Below are 21,214 nucleotides of genomic sequence, written 5' to 3' on the forward strand. Positions count from 1 at the left end.
ATATGTATTATTATCCTCTAAATAGCTTACTTAGATGAATTGCTTGTACAATTCTTATCACGGGGGCTTATCGGTGTTGGTGATTTACAGAGTCAAACTTTCTTCCAACATGAAAAATTCGGCTTCACTGATTTTGTTTCAAAACCCAGGGATTTCTTTAAAACCCAGCTACTTTGGACATGTAACCACACAGTCAGTTGACTAAGGTAATGGGTTAAAAAGAGTAGCTGGAATTTGAACGGTGGGTGGTACAGGCTTTCTAGGACATTTGAACTTGAGTATCTTGTGGCAGCCTGGCCATAGGTTAGGTCGAAATTCGGTGTGAATTACTTCGCTTTGGAAGGAGATTTAACTCTGCTGCAAGTGGATCAACCTCAGCACATATGTTCTGACTTTGAGTCTGAGCTTTTAGCAGGTGCTTTTCTTTGATATTTCACAGGAAGTTGCTCAGTTTCATTGTACTAAAGCTGAAATTCCATTTTTCCGTTTAGACTACAACCTACGACAGAACAGTGATGTCTTCATCTGCAGCACCTACAGTAACGAGGACTCCAACTGCCTCAAGTGCATCAGCAGCAAGTACTACAGGTAACAGTAATTCCAGCTGTAATCTTTTAGTTAGCATGTGCAATTATCAGATTACCATTACAGCCATTCCATAACACATTGTTATTCTAAATATGTGTTAAAGTGCTCATAAATCTCTTGAATAAGGAACTGCGATTACTCGAACTGTGATTCTGATGCTGAATTGCATGTTCATACGTATATAGATTTCAACGTCATACTGTGTACTGTACATGGTATTTTAATGACTGTAATTTCTTCGTACCACCCTGTGGTTTAATCTGTTGCACTGTCCTAGCATAAATTCAGTCTGCTGACTGCCACTGTTGGACACGACGTACTTTTAGCTTTATTCAATAAATCATTTTTATTATTATCATTATTAACATTCAATAGCGGGGTCCGGATGTTCACGGTGCCATCCGGTTTGGGCCACCTGCGTCAACGGCACGTGTATCTGCTTACCTGGATACAACGGCAACGGAGTAATCTGTGAAGGTATTTGTTGTGCTTAATGTTACTCAAGTCTTTAACAAGCTATTCTAGACTTTCGTGTGAATCATATGCAATGTTTTGGACAATCGGGGTGCTTCGTATGAGAGATTTTTTTTTTTATTCGTTACTGGTTGTATTGTGAAAGGGGTTGATTACAACATACCTTTCTACTCATGCATTTTTTTTTCATTCCTCTATTGAACTTTCAGACAGCTGTGTGGCCCGTTTAATTTTGACAAATTGATTTTCCATGGGGCTCAGACTACAAATCAGTAAAATCATAAGTATAACAACGGAAATAAACTGTAACATAAGTAACTGGGGATTTTTGAGACATAAATAACAATGCTCTTCAACAAAACAACTCACCAATGTATTTCCGCTTGACACAGATATAAATGAATGCGACGTTAGACCACGACCTTGCCATCCACGATGGGCCACTTGTACAAACACGAACGGCTCTTACTCGTGCGCCTGCGTGGCAGGATTCAGGGGAAACGGTGTCAATTGTACCGGTAAGTGTCTTAACCTGCACCATGCACAATAAGTGCACAAGTATTTGAGATTTGCCAGTTTTTGATATCGATCCATTGCACTAATATCATTGTTAACAGTCATTTATTGCAATATCGCAACATCAATTCAGCCGTCGGGCTGCGACTGTAGTGATACGAAGTTGTGTTCTCGATAAAACCATTACTGCAATAAGGAGATATGAGTTTTTGCGGTCTTTTCCAGACATTGATGAATGTGCCGAAAACGTCGATGACTGCAATGACACTAGAGGGTACTGTGACAACTACGAGGGCGGATATGACTGCTTCTGTATCGACAGATATCCACGGGGAAACGGTCGAAAGTACTGCGTCCGTAAGTCGGCATTTGTAGAATGATGCAATTTTAAAGATACTTTGGACAAAGCATTGACTAGTCCTAGAAATGAACCAGAAATGTACACAGCTGGAGTATCGTGATTGTTATGTATTGGAGAGTTGTAATTTTCCAAAGAAGAATGAGTAAGCATACAGCGGATCTAGTGCATACACCTATTAGATTATGCAAAATTATCCAGACAACTGGATTTAGTCGTTTGAGATAGCCCCGCGTTCTTTCATTAGTCATGGAAACTGAGTAGGACGACATGTAACTGGAATATACATGTAAACAAGTCTGGGAATTGATACGTACATGAGTAACTAGACTAAAGACAACCGAGTAGCTCCTGTAAGACGTGTGACAAGTTGATAATTTTCAATCAGTGATGCAAGATAGTAGGTCTTATTTCAAACGTCTGGTTATTTAAAGAAAGTTTGCCCAGCTTGACGTTTCAATTAGTTTTTATGATGTGGTTTTGTACTTGGATGTCTGGCCATTATCGACATATCCACGTATTAGAGCTGTATCTATCATGTCGTCCTCTATTTCATAACACCTTCGTTTCCTTACCTCTATGCAGGTGACATAATTGTGTACGTGTCAGTTAGAGCAATAGGGTACCCCTTTTTACCAGCGTACCGAGATAAAGCTTCCAACGCATTCATCGGGCTGAGGAACTGGCTTTTACCAATGGTAAGTTCTTTTCTGCTTACAATGATATTGAAATACCACCTCCTGATACCAAGTCATACAAACCTGCGTCGACAATTTATCGGGTCATATCATTGCATTACATTTTACAGCATTGGTACGTGCTCTAACCTAAAGTCAATTTATCTACAGATATCCAGTATACTCCAGCCAATAATGTATAGACCCAATATATACTACGGAGTACATTCAGTGGACTTGGACGAAGTCAGGTTGGTGCTTTTAAAGTTATCTTTACTAAGATGCGTGTATTATTGTTTTATCTTATTCACATATATTTCACGATTATCAGGCTAAAAGCACAATTGCTTATATTGCACCTTCTACTCAAAAACATCAATATAAAACAAGAGTAAAACACAATGTAAATATACAAACATATCAAATACAAAATGGATACAAGAAAAGTGAATGTAAACAATACAAGTTGGTGATCTATGATGCGTGTATTAAACAATATAGGTTGACCATATAGGTTAACCCAACTGTTATGAAATAGGAATACTTTGTCTTCACAGGGATGGCAGCTTCGTTGCCATTTTCGTGGTGAACGTGACAGAGCCGGCTCTGCCCAAGCTGGAGGATTTGGTGGTCAACGTGACAAAAAGCGGGCAACTCGGGAACCTTACCATACAGACTAACAGAACAACAATAGGAGATCATTGTAAGACTGTTGTTACATATTTTGTCAATTGTCAATTTCCAATGAGAATTGCGGATACATACACTGCATACATGTACGTGTTGCACCAAGAACGTCTTTGTCAAAATATATACTAATCCCTAACCCTTCTTTTGGAAAAGCTTATCTCAGATAATGAAACAGTTGAAATATTTATGCTAGGGTCACGTTTAAAATTGTGGCCCGCTCGGCTGTTATCCGGGACGAAATATAAAAAAGTACATATCAAGAAAGATAGACAAAGTGTGCCCATGACTATTTTTGTTAAAGTTTTGTACATGTGCGTTTTGTTGTCTTTATATCACATTTGTCGTTCCTGCAAACTGCCCTGCCGGACGAAGGTTTGGGAAAGTGATTCTAGTCTCAAAACGCTAGACAGGCATTACTGTAAATGCATTTAAGTTCGCGTGGTTTTATTTCGCGCTAAGGGGAAGATGGAGTGTTCGCGGTGATTTTAAGTTTGCGGCAGCGCTATATTCACATACTGCCCCAGTATTGGACAAAAATGTTCGCGGTGGTTTTAAGTTCGCGGTGAAACAATCGCCGCGAAAACCGCGAACATAAAACCACCGCGAACATTTCTGCATTTACAGTATTCTTATTCATTACTCTTTAATATTACAGCACTTCTGGTTGCAATAGAGCAGTGCTTCCTGGGAACGCACGACTGTCACGACAACGCCACCTGTACGGACACGTATTTCTCCTGGGACTGCGAGTGTAACCCCGGATTCACCGGCAATGGAACCTGGTGTGAAGGTACCGAACCAGAGTCTGATTTGATTTGAATATGACTATGCAATATGGAATGATACTATCATGGTAAATTCAACAGATACTCCAGCAACTGGAAAATCTAGTAAGTTGCCTGAGTAACTGTTATCTTGCGTATCTTACTACCTCGATGTCAAACTTTCATTGACGATACTATTATCAATTTATTGTATGAGTATTAAATATTGATGGTATTATTGTAAAATACTATTGTATGTGACTATAATATATTACGCTATGTCAAGAACGCCCCTGGCCAAAGAGACTACAGTATAATTGTATGAGACTTCAATGTAAAGAAAAAAAAATGTTGAAAAACGCGAAGATCTTTTTTACCCAAAAGGAGAAATGAATGTGATTCCTTCTGCACTTTCTATACTGCAAAATGTTGCCGTCATCAGAATTTGGTGTTCCACACTTGAAATACTGACTACTTATGTAATACTGTGTTAAGTCTATCCATCAGACCTTTACATAGAATCTATTATGACGCAGAGCACCAGGATCTAATTCGTATTTTGTTGAAAGTGTTTATTCGACTGTGTCGTAATGATTTGAATGTACCAAGAACATTACGACCAATTAGTTAGTAGTTCTTTGTTTGTTAGCACAATCTCAAGATCATGCACAGAAAGGACAATGATTCACATACTCTTGTTTTATAGATATTGACGAGTGTGCCCTGGGCATTGATGACTGCCACGATAACGCCACCTGCACAAACACTATAGGCTCGTATCATTGCACATGTAACATTGGCACAGTAGGCAATGGCACATACTGCGAAGGTAAGATTACGCATCTTCTTTTGTTGTCGTTGCTTCAGAATGCACAGTCAATTAATTTCATTTCATAAGTGCATCTAAGGGCTGTTAAACCTTAAGATTTATTTTTCTAAACTGAACCAACGTGAAACGTTTACTTTTGTCTCGGTAACTAATACAGGATACATTTTTTATTACGAAAACCATACCGTTGTTGAGTTTTGTGCCTTGTTCCATATATTATTTTGCTTTATGATGCATTTAGAGGATTACGAACAACTTTTAAAAAAAGTACAAATAGAAAGTATTTAGTTTGTTAAGATATAAGTATTGTTCTGACAGTAAAAGTTAACTAAACGATATTCACCATACTATAATGGCTTCTTTTCCAGTTGTAGAATCAGAGTATATCTCATTCAAAGTGTTGGGGCTAAACCTCACCTTAGACTACGAGAACAGTTCCTCAACAGCGTATCAAGATCTGAAGAACCAACTAGAGCTTCTGGTATGATCTGACAACTTTGTACTAGGATACAGCAAATCATAGAAACTATATACGGCGATAAAAACAAACTGAAAAACCTCTTTGAATAAGAGTAATGTGTTTTCGGTCAAAAAATAAAGTCTTGAGAATTTGGGTTTGAAAAACTTTGATCGTAGCATTTTAATCTAAAGGTAAATGTCCTATAAATCATTAAACCGATTGTGATGTTCTTGTTGTAAACAGGTCTTCGACGAAGTGGATGGGGTAGTTGACGTCAGGGTGATTGACATTCGGTAAGTTCATATATCCATATCTGAAAACCTGACAAAAACGTTCTGGTGATGGTAAGGATAAATCTATGAGAAACAACACAATTTGCATGCACATTCATTGCTACAGCACTGTAGTAAATTGACATTGGGTGGTAGTATTACTCTGCTTTGTATTAAAGTAAACCTCTTAATTACGTTCCTATTTTAGAGTTTCCACATTACGAAAATCGATTTTAACAACTCTCTACAGGCCTCCAGACACCGGAGTCGTTCTCGAAGTTGACTTTGCGGAGACGTCAAAGGACGAAGTCAAAAACAATGTCTTTGATGCCGCCAATGATGATCGGTTAGGATCTCTCACTGTGGACGGAAACGCAACGACTTTCGGAGACATTTGTGAGTTTTGGATTTTTGCCTCCTTATAGAGGAAACATTTGTTGCGAACCTGTTTAGTATGTAAAAAAATTGGTAGAAACAGTAATGGTTCAATCTTAACACCAAATAGAAGCCATACCACCACGAAGCTCGTTCCTTGAATATAACTGTTGAATAAGATGAGGATAAATAAACCTTGTTTACTTAAAAGGTTTCCTCTTTTGCTATAAAGGAGCAATATGATGCTGATGTGGAATGAACTTGACCAAATTTGTGAAATTCCATCTCATTTTCTGTGTTTTGATTTCCTATTGTAGCCCTCCTTGTGGCACTCCCAGAGTGCGAGGACGGCAGCCACAACTGCACCGGGAACACGGACTGCGTTGAGGAATATTTATATTTCAGCTGTGCCTGCAAGGATGGGTTTGTTTTTAACGGGACAAGCTGTGAAGGTTCGTAATCTACGTTTAACTTCATTTCGGATGTTTACATTCTTTTAGATGCTTATCAACTTCTTTTCGAATGTTAACCTAGCCAACTATCTCAATGAGTACTAACAATAGATATGTACACCTTGATCCTAAAACAAGTGTGTGTATATGACCAGGCTATCGCTCTTGGCTAAAACGAGCATAGAAATCCATTAGAAGTGAAATGTTTGCCATAACCGATCATGACGTCTTTTTTTTCACCACAGCGACAATATCAAACTACATCTCCTTCAAGATCTTGGACTTGGATCCCACCAAAGACTACGAGAACAAAACATCAGCCGACTACCTGGAGCTGACAGAGTTACTTGAAGAACTGGTCAGAAACATCACAGGCGACATTCTGTCTGTGGAGCTGTTTGACGTGAGGTGAGAAAATTAACAACAGAACTGTGACTTGACGAGCCATCACTAATGAACAGAATATTGCTGTCGTATGCTAAGGTGTTTTTGTTTTCTAACAGACGCCCTGATTTAAAATCAATATCTGTTCGTTGTTTTCATCTAGGCTCCCAGACGCAGGAGTGATTTTCCAGATCAACACCAATGTGTCTGATGTCGAAGATGTCAAACGATCCATCTTTGTAGAGGCAGCAGATTACAAACTGGGACCATTCACGTTAGAAGGGAATGCAACCACCTTCGGACCCATTTGTAAGTTTTCCTTGAAGTTATCATACCTTCTTTAATCCGGTCGATATCATACACATGAATATGTATCTCTGTATAACATGAATAGACAACATTACCTTTCTGAATTAAACGTCATCAGCGTTATTTTCAACATTGTCAATCTGTATTTCTATCTTCAATAACATTGGTCACTTTTATGTTGCTTCTCCGACGTTCACAGCCCTACTTGTAGCGCTACCGGAGTGTACTGACGGTACCAACAACTGCAGTACCAGCGCAGTCTGCGTGGAGGAGTACCTGTACTTCCGCTGTGTTTGCTCCGACGGTTATGTTTTCAACGGTACAGACTGTGAAGGTATGTGTCACTTGTACAATTAATTAAATGTTTGGTTTAACAATGGTCAAAGTCCCATGACTGATCCTTGAGCAGTGGCCAAGCAACATCATTCCTTATGCATGCCTATTTCTTAGACAATAATGCTACATCGTATCTTATTTTAGCTGTGGAACCAAACTACATCTCCTTCAAGATCCTGGACCTGGATCCCACGAAAGACTATGAGAACAAAACATCAGCAGATTATCTGGAACTTACAGCGCTACTGGAGGAGCTGGTTAGGAACATCACAGACGACATCCTTTCAGTGGACCTGGTCGACGTCAGGTCAGGGGAAATTTCCTATCTGATTACACATTCTTGATTTTAATCTAATGATCCCTTTAGCATCTCATCTTATGATCCTCTTAGCATTATGATCCCTTTAGCAACCTAACTGAATATGTTTCTGATTGGTCTTTGTTTTGTCTCAGGCTTCCAGATGCAGGAGTGATCTTCCAAATAAACGCTACAGTAACGGATGTTGAAAATGTGAGAAGATCAGTTTTCAACGAGGCAGGAAATGACCAGCTAGGCCCATTTACACTAGAGGGAAATGCTACAACATTTGGGCCGATATGTGAGTTGACAATAGTTAAAACAACATCGAATCTAATGTAGATGAATAAAGTGATTTTCTTGACACAAATAAGCGCTATATCAGCGGAAGAGCTGTCACCAGTTAGTAATGTTATGAAAACATCTTTTCCTGTAGCCCTACTTGTGGCTCTACCGGAGTGTACTGACGGCACCAACAACTGCAGTACCAACGCAGTATGTGTGGAGGAGTACCTGTACTTCAGCTGCGTGTGTGCAGACGGCTTTATTTACAACGGCACGGACTGTGAAGGTACGTGCCATCTATTTCAGACTAAAAGTTCCTTCGAGAAATCTACGATGATACTATAAAGCCTTATTCTGATTAACTAAAGGAAATGCGCTTGTACTTAATTTGCATCTAAACTTCTGAAAATAGTACTTGATCATATATTACATCGCAGCCGTGGAGTCCAACTACATCTCCTTCAAGGTGCTAGACCTGGACCCCACCAAAGACTACGAGAACAAAACTTCAGCTGACTACTTAGAGCTAACAGCGATCCTGGAGGAGCTGGTTAGGAACATCACAGGCAACATCCTATCAGTTCAACTGGTTGATGTCAGGTTAGAAAAGCTTGTCACGATGGAAATCCAACACACTTTATCACAAACCAACTGTTCAACATTTAGCACACTGAAGTAGCCGGTTGACATCAATTCTCTATTGCTTACAAAATTAGGCAGCAGGGAGAAGGTTAAAGCGAATTATAACGTTACGTACCTTTGGTGAATTTATTGTGGTCGTCTTTTCTCCAGACAACCAGACGCTGGCGTGATCTTCCAAATCAACACCACAGTGTCAGATGCTGCAGATGTCCGAGGATCTATTTTCAACGAGTCTGCAGACGACGGGCTCGGGCCATTCACGGTAGAAGGGGCCGCTACAACCTTTGGACCAATATGTGAGTGTTATTCATAATGTATAACTCTTATAACCATATATACACAAAACATAATGAGCTTTTTTATACAAACTAACAGAATACTGGAACACGACCTGTTATCAAACGTCTATCTCACTTTGCTTTATATATTTTTACAGCCCTTCTTGTGGCCCTACCGGAATGTTCCGATGGCAGCAACAACTGCAGTACCAACGCAGTCTGTTTGGAGGAGTACCTGTACTTCCGCTGTGTGTGTGCACTCAACGGGACTGACTGTGACGGTAAGCTGTTTCTAATGACTGTTGTGAAGACGCAGTCTCGGGTAACCTCTGTCGGTGGATTAAAACATTACATTCTTTAAAGCAGCATACGTAATTAATCGACAGTCCTAATTATTTGTTATGAATAACTCTTTACCATATGCCATTTCAGCGGTAGAGTCAAGCTACATCTCCTTCAAAATCCTGGACCTGGATCCCACCAAAGACTACGAGAACAAAACATCAGCTGACTACCTGAAGCTGACAGAGTTGCTGGAGGAGCTGGTCAGAAACATCACAGGGGATATCTTGTCGGTGGAGCTGTTCGATGTCAGGTAAGATACACATATTAGATACATATGTGCATATATGACATATGACAATAAATCATTGATTTCAACCGAATCGTTCCTTCGGTATTGTTAATGCATTTTGTAGTCAACTACTCTCTGTTTTCCTTCCAGACTTCCAGATGCAGGAGTGATCTTTCGAATCAACCACACAGAGTCTGATACTGACGATGTCAGGAGATCCATTTTTAATGAGGCTGGAGATGACGAGCTTGGACCATTCACGGTTGAAGGGAACGCTACAACATTTGGACCAATATGTGAGTTCCATTCCATTGAGAACGCAAAATATCCTTTGGAATTGAACATAAATCTTCACCATGACTCAAATAGGCATGATAAAACAGGCATCTTTACACAACTATTCAGCGCAAGGTCTGTCATTACTAATCTATTTCTCCAACCTATACATTCCTCCAGCCCTTCTTGTGGCTCTACCGGAGTGTACTGACGGCAGCAACAACTGCAGTACCAACGCAGTCTGCGTGGAGGAGTACCTGTACTTCAGCTGTGTGTGTTCAGACGAATTTGTTTTCAACGGTACGGACTGTGAAGGTACGTGTCATCGATTTCAGACTAAACGTTCCTTAATAGCCTCTATCGAGAAATCTACGATGATACTATAAAGCCTAATTCTGATTAACTAAAAGAAATGCGCTTGTACTTAATTTACATCTTAACTTCTCAAAATAATACTTGATCATTCATTACATTGCAGTTGTGGAGTCCAACTACATCTCCTTCAAGATACTGGACCTGGACCCCACCAAAGACTACGAGAACAAAACATCTACAGACTATCTGGAGCTGACAGCCCTACTGGAGGAGCTGGTTAGGAACATCACAGGCGACATCTTATCAGTTCAACTGGTTGACGTCAGGTAAGAAAAACTTGTCATGATGGAAATCCAACACTTTATCACAAATCAACTGTTTATCAATAACCTTTAGCACATTAAAGTAGCCGTTTGGCACTCAATTCTCTATTGCTTACAAAATTAGACAGCAGGGAGAAGGTTAAAGCGAATTGTGCCTACCATTGGCGAATTAGTGTATTTCTGTTTTTCTCTCCAGGCTACCAGATGCAGGAGTGATCTTCCAAATCAACACCGCAGTGTCTGATGTTGAAGATGTACGAAGATCCATTTTCAACGAGTCTACAGACGACAGGCTAGGGCCATTTACTGTAGACGGAGACGCTACAACCTTTGGACCAATATGTGAGTATTATTCGGAATGTACAACACTTGTAAGAACCATATATACACAAACTATGATGAGAGTTCTTGATACAAACTAACAGAATATCGGAACAAGACCTGAAATCAAAATCAATCTGTTACCTTGATATATTCTTACAGCTCTTCTTGTGGCCCTACCGGAGTGTTCGGACGGCAGCAACAACTGCAGTACCAACGCAGTCTGTGTGGAGGAGTACCTGTACTTCCGCTGTGTGTGTGCACTCAACGTGACCGACTGTGACGGTAAGTTGTTTCTAATGATTGTTGTGTAGACGCAGTCTCATCAAACCTCTGTCGGGAAAGTAAAGAATTACCTTCTTGTAATAAGCATGCGTAGTTGATAAACAGCCCAATTTGTTTATTAACTACGCATGTTGCTTTCAAGAAGGTAATTCTTTAATAACTCTTAGACTATTTGCCATTTCAGATGTGGAGTCTAGTTACATCTCCTTCAAGATCCTAGACCTGGATCCCGACAAAGACTACGAGAACAAAACATCAGCAGACTATCTGGAGCTGACAGAGTTGCTAGAAGAACTGGTCAGGAACATCACAGGAGACATCTTGTCCCTGGAGCTGTTCGATGTCAGGTAAGATACACATATTAGATACATATGTGTATATCATATACTTGACAATAAATCATTGATTTGACCCCACTCGTCCCTTCGGTACCGTCAGTGGAATTCATAGTTAACTACTTTCTTCTTTCTTTTTAGACTTCCAGATGCAGGGGTGATCTTCCAAATCAACCACACAGAGGTTGATACTGCAGAAGTCAGGAGATCCATTTTTGCTGAGGCTGAAGACGGCGAGCTCGGGCCATTCACAGTAGAAGGGAACGCTACAACATTTGGACCTATATGTGAGTTTCATTCCATTGAGAATGCAACATATCCTTCGGAATTGAACATAAATCTTCACCATGACTCAAATAATCATGATAAAACAGGCATCTTTACATAACTACTCAGCGCAATGTCTGTCATTACTAATCTATTTCTCCAAACTATACTTTCCTTCAGCCCTTCTTGTGGCCCTGCCGGAGTGTACTGACGGCACCAACAACTGCAGTACCAACACAGTCTGCGTGGAGGAGTACCTGTACTTCAGCTGTGTGTGTGCAGACGACTTTGTTTACAATGGTACAGACTGTGAAGGTACGTTTCATATTTAGACCCCACCATAAGATAACCTACGTTAGCACAAGTATGATAAACAAACATTCATATATCCCTGTTTTCGACAATAATTCTTGATTATTCTGAACTTCAGCTGTGGAGTCTAGCTACATCTCCTTCAAGATCTTGGACTTGGACCCCAACAAGGACTTCGGGAACAAAACATCAGCCGACTACTTGGAGCTGACAGAGTTACTAGAAGAATTGGCCAGAAACATCACAGGAGACATTTTATCCGTGGAGCTATTTGATGTCAGGTCAGAAAAATTGTTGAATATAAGATACTTGAAAATACATCGTTGATATGATTCGAATCGTCCCTTCGGTACTGTATATGTGCAATGTAGTCTCAACTGCTGTCTGCTTCTTTTCCAGGCTTCCAGATGCAGGAGTGATATTCCAAATCAACCACACAGAGTCTGATACTGAAGACATCAAAAGATCGATTTTCAATGAGGCTGAAGACGACAACCTAGGACCATTCACAGTAGAAGGGAACGCTACAACATTTGGACCTATATGTGAGTTTCACTGAGAATTCAAAATATTGACTGATAAATTCAATCTTCTCTCCTCAAATAGACAAACAAAACAGGCTTCTTAACACAAATATTCCGTGTAAAAACTGTCATTACTAAATGTATCTTTTGTTACTGTGTATTCCTTCAGCCCTCCTCGTGGCCTTACCGGAGTGTACTGACGGCACGAACAACTGCAGTACCAACGCAGTCTGCGTGGAGGAGTACCTGTACTTCAGCTGTGTGTGTGTAGACGGGTTTGTTTTCAACGGTACCGACTGCGAAGGTACGTTTCAGACTGCAATGAGACTGTCCCAAGATAACCTCCGTTGGCAAATCTGTTAACATTCGTATTCTTTTTTCGATAATAACTCTTGATTATATTAACTTTCAGCTGTGGAGTCCAACTACATCTCCTTCAAGATCCTGGACCTGGATCCGACCAAAGACTACGAGAACAAAACATCAGCGGACTATCAGGAGCTGACAGTGCTGCTGGAGGAGCTCGTTATGAACATCACAGGCGACATCCTATCAGTTCAACTGGTTGATGTCAGGTTAGAAAATGTTCTCATCTTGAAAATTCAACACTTTATCACAAGTCAACTGTTTAACTTTTACCACGCCTAAGTAGACGTATGGCACTCAATTCTCTATTACTTACAGAATTAGACAGCGGGGAGAAGGTTAAAGTGAATCATGCGTGCCATTGGCGAATTTATTGTTTTTTTCCAGGCTCCCAGATGCAGGAGTGATCTTCCAAATCAACACCACAGTATCAGATGTTGAAGATGCCCGAGGATCTATTTTCAACAAGTCTGCAGACGACGGACTCGGGCCATTTACGGTAGAAGGGGACGCTACAACCTTTGGACCGATATGTGAGTGTTATTCGGAATACATAACACTCATGTGAACCAGATACTAGCATATACAAACCATAACAACTTTCTTGATGCCAACCAACACAATGTCTAGACATGATCTGTTATCTCTCAGACTTGTCTCACACTATGATACATTCCTCCAGCCCTTCTAGTGGCCCTACCCGAGTGTTCGGACGGCAGCAACAACTGCAGTACCAACGCAGTCTGCGTGGAGGAGTACCTGTACTTCAGCTGTGTCTGTGCAGACGGCTTTGCCTTCAACGGCACTGACTGCGAAGGTGCGTAATTTCTTGTAATACCTACTTGAATAAAAGCCTTTATCTTCCTATAGTTGTGACACCCATACGTTTGAGAAATGAAATGGTCTTTTATGTAATTTCTTGTCTTATCTATTTCAAAGCTGTGAAGTCCAGCCATATCTCATTCAAGATCCTGGACCTGGACCCGACCAAAGACTATGAGAACAAAACGTCAGACGACTACTTAGAGCTGACAGTACTACTGGAGGAACTGGTTAGGAACATAACAGGCGACATCTTATCAGTCCAACTGGTTGATGTGAGGTAAGATGAATTGCTTCTTGCTTCCTTGTCACCAATCTTTTCAGTTTTACCAAATAATAATGATTACAATACTTCAAGTCTGTCACCTTATCATAACTCCATGCTTGTCGCCGTTTTGTTTTGTAGACTTCCAGATTCAGGAGTAATCTTCCAGATCAACTCAACAGTGTCTGATGTGGAAGACGTTAGAGGGGCGATATTTGACGAGGCTTCAGATGATAAACTTGGGCCATTCACGCTGGACGGGAACGCTACGACTTTTGGACCCATTTGTAGGTTCCATCAGAAATAGATATCGTTCATTGAGAAGAGAGCAAATTGTATACAATCGATATATTATTTTCTGATTTCATTACAAACGATTTCAGTAAGACTAGCTCCATGAAGTATCATAGTTTGCACAGCAAACACTTAGACTATATACAAGTCTAAAATCTTTCATGAATACACAAATAGGACGGAACATCAAATGAAAATTATATGTCCTTTATCTATATGTGTATATGTGGCAGTAAATATCATCCAGGCTCTTAGGAATCAGTAACGATCTGATGATGATGATGAGTGTAGTTTTTTTTTTTTAAACTGATCATGTAGAATTGTTGATTATACAAAATGCATAAATGGCTCATACCTCTGGACATTCACAACATGTGTTATCATCAAGATCTGGGCACACATGCCTCAAGGTGGACTTCTGGCTATGAAAATGGCAGAATCCCTCAATTGTTTCTCCAACCAACGCTCTACATGGGCTGTTGACCTATTTCAAGATTCAAACAGAAAAGAAAAAATGTATTCCCTTTTACTGTGTTAGATGAAGAGCAGCAAACATCTACCTGAGATTGTGAAGAAATTTAAAAGCATTGACTTTTTTCTTTGTGTAAAGTGCTTATTACCACTTCTGTTTGAACTAAAAAAATGACGACTAAGAAAGCAAATGAGGAAGTATACCAGCCAGAGAACAGATATTTCTACATACCTGAATCAGGATGTCTTTCCATCTGATAACTTCGCGCGCGTTGCTTTTGGAGGGCATAAGCCTGAGCAGGCTGCGTTGTGTCCTGAACAGGAACATCTGAGGGAGTGGGGATGGGAGTGGGGGTGCAAATGGCGATAAGTGTTTTTGATGGGCCTTTTGTTCCCAAAAGGGCACAGGCTTTCTGCAGTCAACAATTACGATTTTCTCCAGCAACGGAGGCAAACTTGCTTCCTGTTACGATAAAAACAACGCCCCCCTCCCCACCGGATTTAATTTATCGAAGAACTGAGCTACGTAAACGTACAATTCATCCTTACCTGCAGCAAAACTGCCCATACTTTGTCCAAACTATTCTTCACACTCTGGTAAATTCGTGGATCGTCACTGCTCCAAAATTACAGCATCTTTAACGAAACCGTTTGCACAGTGCAGCAAAGGCTTGCGTTTACAAAATACGCGGGTGATGCCTTCCCGTCATCCTGTGCGCAGCTGATACCGTAAAATCTAAGATATTTGCGATGGTTTAATGTTCGCGGTTTTCGAAGTAACCTCTTCACTGCAAACTTAGAGCCAACTAGAAAAGTTTAATTTGTTCTGTCTTATTACTGCCTACCCCCTGTTTCATCCTACCACCACGAACTGTCCATTTTCTTACTACGACGAAATCCCCGCGCAAATTTTCCCTTTTACAGTATTTGCGTACTGAAGGTCCTGTTGTAATGAAGGCCCTTCAGATGGCCTGTCAGATGGCTAAGGGATGTACTTTATAAATACGCGTATCTTCTTTTGCCAATAACACTATAATTACTATCTATAGTTTTTAAGAAAACGCACTTAAAACTAACAATAAAGAAGTAACGTTTTTTGTTCATCTCCAGCTCTACTTGTAGCCCTACCGGAGTGTACTGATGGCACCGACAACTGCAGTACCAACGCCGACTGCGTGGAGGAGTACCTGTACTTCAGCTGTGTGTGTTCAGACGGGTTTGCCTTCAACGGAACCGACTGTGAAGGTATTGAAAGAAACAATGAGGCAATAACTCCTTTGAAATAAACAGAAACTGGCACAGTCTATTGTTGAGAACAAGTACGTGCAATAATGATATAAAGGTATTGACATTTTCAAGATTAACTCTGTCTTTCTCCCACAGCTGTGACAGAAATTTTCTTTCGTACTAGTGAAAACATTTGGAGCTAATTCTGTTTTTCTTCCCAGCCACAGCGGTAAAGTCAAGCTACATCTCCTTCAAGATCCTGAACCTGGATCCTACAAAGGACTATGAAATCAAAACATCCAAGGATTACTTGGAGCTAACCGACTTACTGGAGGAGCTTGTTACAAACATCACAGGGGACATACTGACAGTGGACCTAATTGACGTCAGGTTTGTGAAAACAACATAGTTTTTAATTCATCGTCTTGCCTCTAGCTAATTATTGGTTAAAAGTGATTAAAGGTGATGAATATATGAATGAATGAATGAATGAATGATTTATTGCACAACAATTGCATCAGTGACAATGTATGGCAAATTACAGACAACATAGGTAACAATCTAGTTCTATACATGTATAAGAATATACTACTTACTATAATACTATATCTAGTGTGATCTATGACCATTGCAACATGGAACTAATACAGACTAAGGGTCGTTTTTCTAGGCTAATTGTAATCTAAGGAAATTTCTAATTACTATAACGCTACATCAAATGCAATCTACTTTAATTACAACGTGGAGCTATATCTAAATTACAGACATTGTGTTGCGTGTTTCTAGTCTAATTTGCGACTTTACATTTGTCAATTCTCATTCAGGAATGGTACAGTTTCGTTTTTGCATAGCGTGGTAGATATATTGGCCTAGGTGCATAGATATGGAATCTGGATATGACATAAGTACATTAAATGTATCGCTATCTGTGTAAGGTAGGGTAATATTTGACTTACATGTAATTGATTGCATAAGCACTTGTCTTTCAGCATTATATGTAGGACATGTTATAAGAAAGTGGTACTCGTCTTCAATACTATCTTGGCATGAAGGACAACGTCTCTGGTCTGCCGATATATTGCGATGGCGACCTTTTTCAATTTCCAGGCAATGTGCACTTATTCTCAGTTTGGTTATGTTGGTCACAAAATTTTTGTTTTGGATAGACAATAGGTAGTTTTCTATACTAAATTGAGTTTTGATTTTAGAGTACACTTTAAGTTTATTATTACTGTTTATTTTTTGTCTCCAATCAGAGAGGAATGTGTCCTTATATATAAGACTGGACTAAATCATAAGACGGGAGGGGGGGGTGATAACCCGCACCATTAACCCGTTGCTATGTTTAGGTCACATGACGGAGGCTTCGGTTCATTTTGTGGACGGAATTATCGTATCTAAATCTTAACAATGAACTTAATCATGTTCTTTCGCAATATTTCGCGTTTATTACTTCAGGTTACCAGATGCAGGGGTGATATTCCGACTCAACACCACCAGATCCGATACTGAGAGTGTGGAAAGCGCCATTTTTGACGAAGCTGCAGACGACAGACTGGGAGAGTTCGTTCTTGAAGGGGACGCCACAACATTCGGTCCAATTTGTAAGTATCTTAGCAAGCGCTTACCTTATGAATTTTTCGAATAACTGACGAAGCTGTTCCCTATTTCTTAATTCAAATATCCGTTTTCGATTTTAGCCCTCCTTGTGGCCCTACCGGAGTGTACTGACGGCACCAATAACTGCAGTACCAACGCAATCTGTGTGGAGGAGTACCTGTACTTCAGCTGTGTTTGTGCAGACGGTTATGTTTACAACGGTACTGACTGTGAAGGTGAGTATGACGCCACAAACCAGTTGTGAAACATTTAACATTCTACGTTACTGACGATGGTGACGTTATTGATTACAAGTATATTGTATCAATAACATCCGATGATACAATTTTCATATCTGTACCCTTAGCGGTGGAGTCAAACTACATCTCGTTCAAAGTGTTGGATCTGCATCCCAACAAAGATTATGAAAACAAGACTTCTCCTGACTACTTGGAGCTGCAAGCTATGCTGGAAGAGTTGGTAATCAACATCACAGGAGATATGTTGTCAGTGGAGCTTTTTGATGTCAGGTAACGATGTCTTTAATCATTTTTGTCCAAGTTTAAAAGTACTCAAATCAATAATCCCTTTTCAGCATCTTTTTTTACTCAGTAGGAATGATCATTTATGGCAAACTATTAACGACTTAATTTTTACACACTATGTGAAGTTAATTGCAGCCCGATGTAGCAACAGGAACAGAAACATGCACAGACTCATTAGCCCTTAATCGTCAGGCGGATGCCCTGTGTTGCGACATTGGTAATCAGGACCAACTTCATCCAAGATGGCAGACAGCTTTGACAAATTTTATTTTGTCGTCTGTCTTTGGAGAAAACATAGCCCGTAACTACAGTCAAGTGCCATGTTTGAGGATCTTCAAGATCTACAGGAGCAGAACTAACTTGTTGACAATTGTATCTCTGTTCCTACCCAGACTGCCGGATACAGGAGTGATATTCCAAGTGAACACGACTGTTTCGGATGTTGAAGACGTCAGACAGGCCATCTTCGACGAGTCTTCAGACGACAGACTGGGACAGTTTACTTTGGAGGGGAATGACACAACATTTGGACCGATTTGTGAGTCTTCATATCGATATAATACACGATATCAGCTTGTGTGTGGTGCTGTCCATACAGTATATATAGGTTGCCAAGGGATCAAGTTGATCATTGGGCTGTTCCAAAAATAATTGGTACGACACCCAAATCTGCTTCCCACTCGGTCCTGCTGCCCTCAGGTTACTTCATCCCTTATGTCCGAGTGTCCAGTCCGATAACCCCTTCCTTAATTTGTTAGAACATTCCATAATTCCAGAGCTTTTAATTATGGTATGATCATGTAATGGTTATCAATGTGAATAAGTGTCCCTCCCCATCAACCTTTTGATTTTCATGGTTCATACATGATATGTATAATAATTTTCCTTTTCCATAATTTTCAGCCTTGCTGGTGGCTCTGCCAGACTGCAGTTCAAACACTACCCATAACTGCAGTTCTGATGCAAACTGCATGGAGGAGTATTTTTACTTCAGCTGCCGATGCAAGGATGGTTACACTGGTAATGGGACACACTGCGAAGGTGCTTTTTCAAAATCTTAAAGTTCCGAAGAATTTCAACACTTGTAAATTCTAAAACTGTTGTTTTAACCTTTCTTTCCTTCCAATTGTTCTTCCCTTAGCTAAAACATTACCTACTTGAAAGCAGCATGCGTAGTTGAGGGCCTGCATGGGGGGGGGGGGGGGGTCCCGACAACGCTCTACGTTAAATTCTTAGGGCTGGCTACGTAATACGCTAAATTCAGAATGCCCCCCCTGCGCTCTACGCTAAATTATGGAGTGGTCGGCAACGCTCTACGTAAAATTAAAACAGCCGATTACGCTCTACGTAAAAGGGGCATGCAGGCCCTTGTAGTTGTTTTTTAGACAATAACTCTTACCATGTAACATTTCAGCTGTGGAGTCCAACTACATCTCCTTCAAGATCTTGGACTTGGACCCTACCAAAGACTACGAGAACAAAACTTCAGCAGACTACCTGGAGCTAACAGAGTTACTAGAAGAACTGGTCAGAAACATCACAGGAGACATCTTATCCGTGGAGCTGTTTGATGTCAGGTAATAAGGATGTTGTGTACAATAAAAGACTTTTCATCTTCGACCATACCTAAGTTACGCGTAACATCAACTCTCATTCTTAGCAGTGACCCTTCCCTCCACTCGACCTTGTTGAAAAGCAACCATGTGGCCGAACATGCCATCGAGATTAAACAAAGGCTGTGACTTGACTTGTCCACCAGCTACCCTAAGACTGCCACTTTTAAAGAAATGTTGAATTTAAAGAGATCTTCTAATGCAGCATCAGTAATCCTAGGACAATGCACACTTTTGATGTCCAGGTGTTCAAGACATTCTCCAGAAGGCCTCGATAAGACCTTTTTTTTAAATATGGAAGTGTTAGGGTACCTGGTTGTATCATGAGGGTTGTATCAATTACATCAATTCATATTACTTGTATGAGACCATTTGTAAATCTCTCATAGCTCACTTGTCCACCATGTTCTGTATGTTATCATTTCAGACTGCCAGATGCAGGAGTGATCTTTCAAATCAACACCACCGTGTCAGATGCGGAAGAAGTTGAACAGAAGGTTTTTGAGGAAGCTTCAGATAACAGGCTTGGACAGTTTACCTTGGAGGGAAATGCAACAACTTCTGGTGATGTCTGTAAGTCAACAAAATATCATACTTTCTTGTGAAAAAAATCTCTTTTAAACACTTTTTTCTAGCACACAGAAACCATTTTGATTACTCAACATGCTTATCGATAGGAGTAGGGGAGACCCATTGTGCTTGGCCAAAATGGGACCTTAAATACTCATGCCCTTTCTGGTAATGTTTGTATTTACCGATGTAGCTGAGACTCCTGGTGGTGCTGCCTGGCTGTGGTTCCAACAGCACCCATAACTGCAGTTCCGATGCAAAATTTCCATGGTTCATATATCATATATCATGTATTTATTGATAATTTTTCTTTTCCATAATTTTCAGCTCTTCTCGTGGCTTTGCCAGACTGCCGTTCCAATAGCACCCACAACTGCAGTTCCGATGCAAACTGCGTGGAGGAGTACTTGTACTTCAGCTGTGAATGTAAAGACGGCTACATTGGAAATGGGACCTACTGTGAAGGTAGAAAATTATGTTATACTAATCAAGTAAATACACACTATTGCACAAATACTAAATTCAGTCAAGTACACTTAAGTTTCTTGGTTCAAATCCCAAGCTAGTAGTTTTGAATGTTGTGCCGTTGGGAAAAGCAAAAACACAAATTTCTTTGATACACTTAGTAAAAAATCAGTTCCTAATTTCAGTAAGGGAGTCCTCTTGGATTTCATGTGAACCAAAGGTCCCATGTTGGAGGAGAGCCACACATCCAGCTAGAGTTAAAGAACCCCCCCCCCCCCCCCCGTACTGATAAGAGTAGGGTTCCTTAGAGTTAGACTTACGTGTATATCTGAATGAGAGCTTATGCAGCTTTTATGTAATGTGTTGTTTACTGCTCCACCAAGTCGCAGTTGGCTATGCAACTTATCATTTAAATGACCATAGACATTCTTTTGTCATGTTGTTTCCTTAAATATTTC

General features: G+C 40.3%; 1 protein-coding gene and 3 long non-coding RNA genes across 6 annotated transcripts in view; 3 read left to right on the forward strand and 1 right to left on the reverse strand.

The window, feature by feature from the left end:
- The window catches only part of LOC136446957 (uncharacterized), an 82,620-nt gene extending 67,184 nt beyond the window's left edge, over window positions 1–15,436 (reverse strand). The window contains exons 1-2 of one of the 3 annotated variants that reach the window (XR_010757672.1): window positions 15,287–15,436; window positions 8,825–8,991 (exon numbers count right to left, since the gene is read on the reverse strand). This is a non-coding gene — a long non-coding RNA (uncharacterized lncRNA). Of the gene's footprint in view, window positions 1–8,824; window positions 8,992–10,634; window positions 10,753–14,969; window positions 15,040–15,286 lie in introns of those variants that run through there. The other 2 variants (XR_010757671.1, XR_010757673.1) reach the window with 2 other exon arrangements.
- LOC136446990 (adhesion G protein-coupled receptor E1-like) lies at window positions 210–5,383 on the forward strand. Its single transcript, XM_066445650.1, has 10 exons — window positions 210–213; window positions 492–588; window positions 1,477–1,580; window positions 1,804–1,935; window positions 2,522–2,634; window positions 2,785–2,864; window positions 3,171–3,316; window positions 3,959–4,093; window positions 4,774–4,896; window positions 5,265–5,383. Exons 1-10 carry the CDS (start codon window positions 210–212, stop codon window positions 5,381–5,383), a joined length of 1,053 nt encoding a protein of 350 aa, XP_066301747.1.
- On the forward strand, window positions 5,599–6,850 carry LOC136446961 (uncharacterized). Its single transcript, XR_010757678.1, has 4 exons — window positions 5,599–5,649; window positions 5,879–6,024; window positions 6,321–6,455; window positions 6,701–6,850. It is a non-coding gene; the product is annotated as an uncharacterized lncRNA (long non-coding RNA).
- Window positions 11,289–11,992, forward strand: LOC136446962 (uncharacterized). The gene is made up of 3 exons (XR_010757679.1): window positions 11,289–11,428; window positions 11,558–11,703; window positions 11,864–11,992. It is a non-coding gene; the product is annotated as an uncharacterized lncRNA (long non-coding RNA).
- Window positions 15,437–21,214: the final 5,778 nt, after the last annotated feature.

Source organism: Branchiostoma lanceolatum, chromosome 13, assembly GCF_035083965.1.
Source record: "Branchiostoma lanceolatum isolate klBraLanc5 chromosome 13, klBraLanc5.hap2, whole genome shotgun sequence".
Lineage (NCBI taxonomy): Eukaryota > Metazoa > Chordata > Leptocardii > Amphioxiformes > Branchiostomatidae > Branchiostoma > Branchiostoma lanceolatum.

Coding starts and splice junctions, on each gene's coding strand:
- LOC136446990 (XM_066445650.1), top strand. Junction 589..1,476: donor ATCAGCAGCAAGTACTACAG/GTAACAGTAATT, acceptor ATGCGACGTTAG/ACCACGACCTTGCCATCCAC. Junction 3,317..3,958: donor AACAACAATAGGAGATCATT/GTAAGACTGTTG, acceptor TTAATATTACAG/CACTTCTGGTTGCAATAGAG.